This window comes from Miscanthus floridulus, chromosome 8, assembly GCF_019320115.1.
Source record: "Miscanthus floridulus cultivar M001 chromosome 8, ASM1932011v1, whole genome shotgun sequence".
Classification (NCBI taxonomy): domain Eukaryota; kingdom Viridiplantae; phylum Streptophyta; class Magnoliopsida; order Poales; family Poaceae; genus Miscanthus; species Miscanthus floridulus.
In genome coordinates this window covers 144,088,333-144,095,663 of record NC_089587.1, presented here as the reverse complement: position 1 = coordinate 144,095,663, position 7,331 = coordinate 144,088,333, and the positions used below count along the sequence as shown (strand labels likewise).

Sequence of the window (7,331 nt, the reverse complement as noted above, 5' to 3'; positions counted from 1 at the left end):
ATTATAAATTTATAAATATAAATAAAATAATTGATGATCGAAGTATAATTTAGTAGACCATATTATGTTGAGCTATGTCTCGTACTCCCTCCATCCCCAAATAAATTAATTCTTAGAATCCATGCCGGTTAAACTTTTTTTTAGTTTGACTAACTTTATAAAAAATAGGAACAATATATATGACATAAAATGAGCATCTTATAAAAAATATATTATATGATAAATCTAATGATATTAATTTGATACCATAAATCTTAATGGTTTTTTCTAAAAAAATTAGTAAAAGTTTTAAAAAGTTTAACGTAAGATAACTTAGGAACAATTTATTTAGGGAAAGAAGGGGTAGAAGAGAACGGTGGGAGTGTGGACTAAGGCCCTGTTCAACTTGCTGAATCTTGGTTGAAATCGGCTGAAAAACACTGTTCTAACTGAATTATTGTGAGAGAAGAAAAACATTGTTTCGACTGAAAAAACAAGCCGAACAAGCCGAATATGATATAAGCTAAACAGGGCCTAAGAACCTCTTTAGCAAGGCTTCTAGAGCTCCGGCTCCCGAACCAGCTACTGTAGCATGAAGCTATTTTTCTCTCCCCTCTGACATGAACTAGGAGTTACAAGAAACCACGTTTTCTAGCTCGGTCTGGCTTCGACTCCTTTGGCACTGTAGTACAGCGCGGGAGTCAGGAAGAGCTCTGCCAAAAGGTCCTAAAACCGTGAAACGAAAGGAAAATCAGGGATGGGAGAGAATATCTCCCGGCTGATTTAAACACCGACCGTTGAAAGCAACGCGGATTGAATTTCCACTTGTCCTCCGCCTCCTTTCTTTTCCTCTTTTTCGCCGCCTTCCCCCAACGCGGACACATACATACGCCTCCCCTGCTCGCTTCCTTGCGACCTCACCTGCTGGCTGCTGCCTGCCTGGAGTAGGAAGCCCTCCGGGCTAAGCAAACCCAAGAGCCCGATCGGATCGATGGCGCCGGCGCCCCGCGCTTCCAGCTTCTTCTCGGTGCTCCTCGTCCTCCTCTTGGCGCTGTCGGTGGAGCGCGCGGCCGCCACCGGCGTCTTCCAGGTGCGCCGCAAGTTCCCGCGCCACGGAGGCGGGGATGTGGCGGAGCACCTTGCGGCGCTGCGGAGGCACGACGTCGGCCGCCACGGCCGGCTCCTTGGCGCCGTCGACTTGCCCCTCGGCGGCGTCGGGCTCCCCACCGCGACCGGGTAGGTGATCTATCTATCAGCCTCGCCGGCGCGCGTGCGTTTCTGGCCTGCAGCCTCCGGCCCCATAGGCTTTTAGTATGCTTTTCTAGGCGTGTCTGACTGGGGGTCTGCGCAGCGCAGCCTGTACTACACGCAGATTGAGATCGGCTCGCCGCCCAAGGGCTACTACGTGCAGGTGGACACCGGCAGCGATATCCTCTGGGTCAACTGCATCCGCTGCGACGGCTGCCCCACTAGGAGCGGCCTCGGGGTAATGCTCCATCGCCATGGTCATGCCAGGCTTGCTTGTTCCTTCGATTCCCGCCTCCTCCATTTAATTCCTTTGATGATTTTGGGGGGAGATTGGATTGCTTGTCTGCTTGTTGATGATGATCTTTTCGTGAAGAATCGTCCTTCCCTGCGTGTTGGTTTGGTTGTAGATAGAACTGACGCAGTACGACCCCGCCGGGAGCGGGACCACGGTGGGGTGCGACCAGGAGTTCTGCGTCGCCAACAGCCCGAGCGGCGTGCCCCCCGCGTGCCCCTCGACGTCGTCGCCGTGCCAGTTCAGGATCGCCTACGGAGATGGGAGCTCTACCACCGGCTTCTACGTCTCAGATTCCGTGCAGTACAACCAGGTGTCCGGCAACGGCCAGACGACCCCGTCCAACGCCAGCATCACGTTTGGGTGAGCCTTTGATTTTGGAACAAGTGCACCTGGCCTGGCCTGGGGACCACTAATTTGTACTCATCCGTTGATTCTGCCGCTCTTTTCGTTCTGCAGGTGTGGTGCTCAGCTTGGTGGGGATTTGGGATCCTCGAGCCAGGCCCTTGATGGGATTCTTGGGTTCGGCCAGGCGGATTCGTCGATGCTATCGCAGCTGGCTGCTGCTCGTAAAGTGAGAAAGATCTTTGCTCACTGCTTGGACACTGTCCGTGGTGGTGGCATCTTCGCTATTGGGAATGTGGTACAGCCCAAAGTGAAGACGACGCCGTTGGTGCAAAACGTGTATGTGGTGGTCTCTGCTCTGTTTCCCCTGTTTCCATCGTCATCATATCTATTCTCTGTCTCATAATGTTCCTTCAGCTGTTCTCTTGGCAGTCTTTGTTTGCTGCTAGTTTGTTTGTTTGATAAATTCAGTGGTCTTCCCTGCCATGGCTTATCAGCCGCAACTCTGCTGCGTCCTGTTCATACTTCTCTATACATGGAAGAGCTGATTCCATCAATTTATTTGTATGGTGATGCGGGTCAAAGTCTGGAGTGTGGAATGGCATTTCTTTCTTTGAAAAAAAAACAAAAAATGGTCAAGCCTTCAATATTAGCTAGTGGAGTAGGCTCTATTAATCTATCTGACAGTTAAGAGAGTTGACCTGACCCAACATCCAAAGCTTTGACAGTATTCCAGACATAAAAGCTTTGACTGTTTCCTAATCATGATTCGTTGAAATTTGATCTTGAAGCATGAACTGTTTCCAGCCAAAATATATTTTCTTAAAAAATTTGAAAGAAATATACTGAATATAGAAGCTTTGACAAGTATTTCATAGGCATAAAAGTTTTGACTCTTTTCTTGGCATGATTCTTTAAATTTTGATCTTGAAGCATGAATTGTTTGTCATAAGTTGGTTTATGCTCTTTAGTTTCATCTGTTTAATGTAATATTAAGATACTCCTACAGTCCTTGTCTTTACAGCTTTTAATGCCAATGCCTTGGTTTACTCTTCATGTACGCCCCTTGGATTTATACAGTAAAGCTACCAGTCTCTTCAATTACTTCTCCGCATGTATCACTAACTGGTTTATAGTAGGACAAACAGGGTCTCACTACAACATACATCGGTTGATATACCCATTCTTGTGAATGATGTTCACTGTGTAATTTCTGGAACCTTATTGAAATTTACCACAGGACACACTATAATGTCAATCTGCAAGGAATTTCTGTTGCTGGTGCTACACTTCAGCTTCCATCAAATACTTTTGATTCGGGTGACAATAAAGGCACTATCATTGACAGCGGGACAACACTAGCATATCTTCCGAGGGAAGTTTATAGGACTTTGTTGACTGCGGTATGGGAACTTCTGTATGAAACGATCTTTATAGTGAAGAACAATTTGTGCCCACCATATGATGTTTTCTTGACCATTTTTAGGTATTTGATAAGTATCAAGATCTGGCCTTACATAATTATCAAGACTTCGTCTGTTTCCAGTTTTCTGGAAGGTACATTTGATGGTGGTTCTTATACTCTCATGTTTTCGATACATGGATACATTATATTGCTACATGCATTTGTACATTTATAATCAGGGATCATCTCATGCATGGACTTTTTTTTGACAAATTATTGTTTGTGTATATTTCTAACTCCTTCACCCCATTCTTTTTGCAGTATAGATGATGGATTTCCCGTAGTCACCTTTAGTTTTGAGGGAGACCTTACACTGAATGTTTACCCACATGATTACCTTTTCCAGAACGGGGTAAGATATCATCTCTTCTCCCTGCTCTTTCTGAGTAATATAGGCAACAATAGTGTGTCAAGCCAAATGTTTAAGTGACAATAATCTGCTTTTCTATGTTTTGTTTTTCAAAAGCTTAATGAATTCCATCATAGAAGGACATAGAATAAAGAAACATTGTTGTTTATTAAATTCCTTCGTATACTAAAAGGAGCAGAAAAAGAAATTGAAAATATTTGATGCAAGCCGCCTTCTGGTGGAATGGAATCATGAAAACCCCTTAGAAAAAAAATACTTAGAAGTTTTCAAAACATTCGAAACTTGGTACGTTCATAGGGCATCCAAAGATTGGACATCGCACAAAAGTTGAGATGCAAATTCTGTTTTGAAAAATTCATACAAAAAATACAAATTTTAGGTACATGTGCACTAGAAGACAAAATTGCCCATGCTTCACCCAAATTTAGACTGGGGGTGACTTGAAGTCATAGTTGTCGATTGCCGTATTGCTCCTATGTCTTATACCCTAAAAGCCTGGTTTTGGATTTCTATTTATATCTGATCTTTATCTTTGTCATCTACAGCCTGTTCGTTTCGTCGTAAACGATCGTGGATTATTTACTGCTGGCTGGTTTGGTCTGAGAGAAAAATACTGTTCCAGCTTATAATCCACGATCGTATACGAGCAAGCGAACATGCTCCTAATCTGTAGTAGGTTTGGTATTGACTTGTTCTGGCCCTGCTCATCCTTATGAATCAAATTTTGCCAAAGATATATTTGTTTTAGTAATTAGTATCTTAAGTGTGGACAACCATTTGTTCAATCATAGTGTGAGACAAGTTACCATTATTATGAGGGTTTATGTTTAATACTCTAAATGTATTATTTTTGTTTTCTAGAATGATTTATATTGTATGGGATTCCTGGATGGTGGAGTACAGACCAAAGATGGGAAAGATATGGTTCTCTTAGGAGGTATGATCAAGAAATTTTATTATTGATCTACTTGTTTCTTGTATATGTTGCTTGACTTGCAAGTTCACAAACTCTTTTGCAGACCTGGTCCTCTCAAATAAACTAGTCGTTTATGACTTGGAAAAACAAGTTATTGGATGGACAGACTACAACTGTAAGTTTCAAATTCATCGTAATTGTCCTTTCACCTGCAGAAATCTGAGCTTATAACCTTGTTTGTGTAGTTCATAGTGGGATATTTTTGCAACGGGAATATACTTAAACTCCGACGCTTGTGTTCTACACATGTGCCATCTTGAGTTAAATGCCTTCTTTTGGTTTCAGGCTCCTCGAGCATTAAAATTGAGGATGACAAGACTGGCTCAGTGTACACTGTCGACGCACAAAATATCTCCGCTGGGTGGAGATTTCAATGGCACAAATCCTTGATTCTGTTGTTAGTAACAACAATCTGGAGCTGTTTGATGTTGTAGCCTAACCCTGGAATCTAGGATTAAAACATGGAAAAATGTATTATCTGTAACAAAAATAGCTGAGTTCAGAAGTTCAACAAAGAGTGCAAAATATTATTATACAGATTGCCCTTGTGATTTAGACATAAATTATAGCAACTTACAAGCCACCAAAATGACTTGCGTTGGTTGATGTCAGGTTGTTTTGCACTTTTGCGTTTCTACCAGATATATCATCAGGTGTAACGTGTTATTGTGCAATCTAGCGTCTATTCGGAAGGGATTTGTATTGCGTAAATGTAGTTGTTCACTCATAAAAACTCAGCTTTGTTTCTTTCAGAATCTTTCTTATACAGAAATTGTTATGACCGGCATCCCCTATGCTAGGCGCAGGTCCAATAGTGGCTAGGGGCCCGGCTCTGTTAAGGGGCTTAGAGGCACAATTTATCGTTTATTTGATATTTTCTTAGAGATAGATATAGTTCCTTAATTATAGCATCTATATGGAAGGATAAATACTTATAACCGGGGATGATCAGAATTAAGCAGAATCAACAATTAAGTTGCTGGCTTCCCTTGGGAGCCAGCCGTCCCTACCCTCTCTCCCTCACGTGAGCTCTAGGGCTGCAACAGCAGCCGCCGCATTGTCGCTGACATCGAGAGCACAGACAACGTCCTCCCCCTCTTTCATCCCTATAACCTGCGCTGTAACTCCAATAGGGTAAGTCCTATCCAAAACAAGAAATTAACTTAAAAATAATGTTTGAATGGGTGGGTCTACGGCCAGACCACCTCACTCAGTTGGAGTCTTCGGCCAGACCACTCAAGTCAGTTGGAGTCTTCAGCCAGAAAGTAATGTAATTATTTTTCCTTATTTACGGAAAATGTCTACTTAACCTGTCTAATTATTTAATTATTGGAGATTATCTATTTCACCTCTTAACTATAAAATCAGATATTCTACCATAAAGTACTCAAAATCGTCCAAATAACACTCATAAAGCGATCTCGGTTGATGTGGAGTCAGCGAACAGTATTACAAAGTACAAAGTGTGTATAACCCTTAGAGTTGACTATATAACCCCTTAACTATAAAATTCAATAATGTAGCCCTTAAAGCATATAATAATATTCAAACAACTCCCGAATGATTTTCTTACCATAGCCGTTAAAGCATCTGTTATCTCTGTCCTCCCTAATCTTTTTAGGCTTACCCACCGCTCGATGCTCATGGTTCACCATCAGCACTCCTCAATAGTGTAAGAAAAATGGACCCTAGGCCTATTTACTTTGGATTTTGGTGTTTGATGACAAATACAATTAAATTGGACTAATGAATTTGCAAGTAATTGTTTTGTAGTTTAATAGGGTGCAAGACGTGACTTGGACGAAGGCAACATGATGATCCCATGATCAACACCATAAGCAAGACCCTAGAAGCACAAGAGAAGACCCAAGATATCAAGCAAAGTCCAAGCATGAAGATGGGAACCAAGCTAGACGCAAGATCGCGAAGAAATGAGCTCCACAAAGCTGACCGGACACGGCCCTATGAGTGATCGGACGCGTCCGATCAGTTGCTCGGCAACAGCAGGCATCAGCAGCAGCGACCGAACGCTGAGCGAGGTAGTGACCGGACGCACGGACTTCACTGTTCATCGTCGCGGCAATAATTCAGTGTGACCGGACGCAGCGCCTGTGGATGACCAGACGCGCCAGGCAGTGGCGTCCAATCAAGTCCAGTAAGGTTCTAGAGCGGCGCCAACGCGACCGAACTCGACCCAGAGTCGGATCAACGCGCGCGCTCCAACGGTTGGGACGACCAGACGTGTCCGGTCAGGACGACAGCAGCGTCCGGTCAGTAGCAGAAAGCTGGGTTTTGTCCCCAACGGCTACTTTCTCAGTGAGGCTTATAAATAGACCCCCCAACCGGCCATTTGAGAGGTGGCGAGCCGAGGAAAAATACCAAAGGTGTTGATACATTACTTTAGTAATCTCCACTTGCATAGTGCTTAGTGATTCATTAGGTGATTAGCGTAGGTGCTTTGCGAAGTGCTTAGATTGATTAGACCACCACTTATACACTTGCTTTAGGTTTAGGCCTAGTGTTTAGTGAGGTTTGCACACCTCCTACCACTCGGTGCTTGCGCGCACCATTGTTGTACAATGGAGGGGCTTGTAATCTTGCGAGATCACACCAACCGCGTTTATGGTGTGGCCGCCATCGTGTACCAAAGGGAACA

At 43.6% G+C, this 7,331-nt stretch overlaps 1 protein-coding gene across 1 annotated transcript; it reads left to right on the top strand.

The window, feature by feature from the left end:
• The first annotated feature begins 826 nt into the window (after positions 1-826).
• Positions 827-5,212, top strand: LOC136473615 (aspartic proteinase 36-like). Its single transcript, XM_066471265.1, has 10 exons — positions 827-1,215; positions 1,336-1,465; positions 1,635-1,882; positions 1,979-2,203; positions 3,105-3,267; positions 3,351-3,421; positions 3,591-3,681; positions 4,561-4,636; positions 4,719-4,790; positions 4,961-5,212. The coding sequence occupies exons 1-10, from the start codon at positions 971-973 to the stop codon at positions 5,107-5,109; spliced, it is 1,470 nt and encodes a 489-aa protein (XP_066327362.1). The 5' UTR covers positions 827-970; the 3' UTR covers positions 5,110-5,212.
• Positions 5,213-7,331: the final 2,119 nt, after the last annotated feature.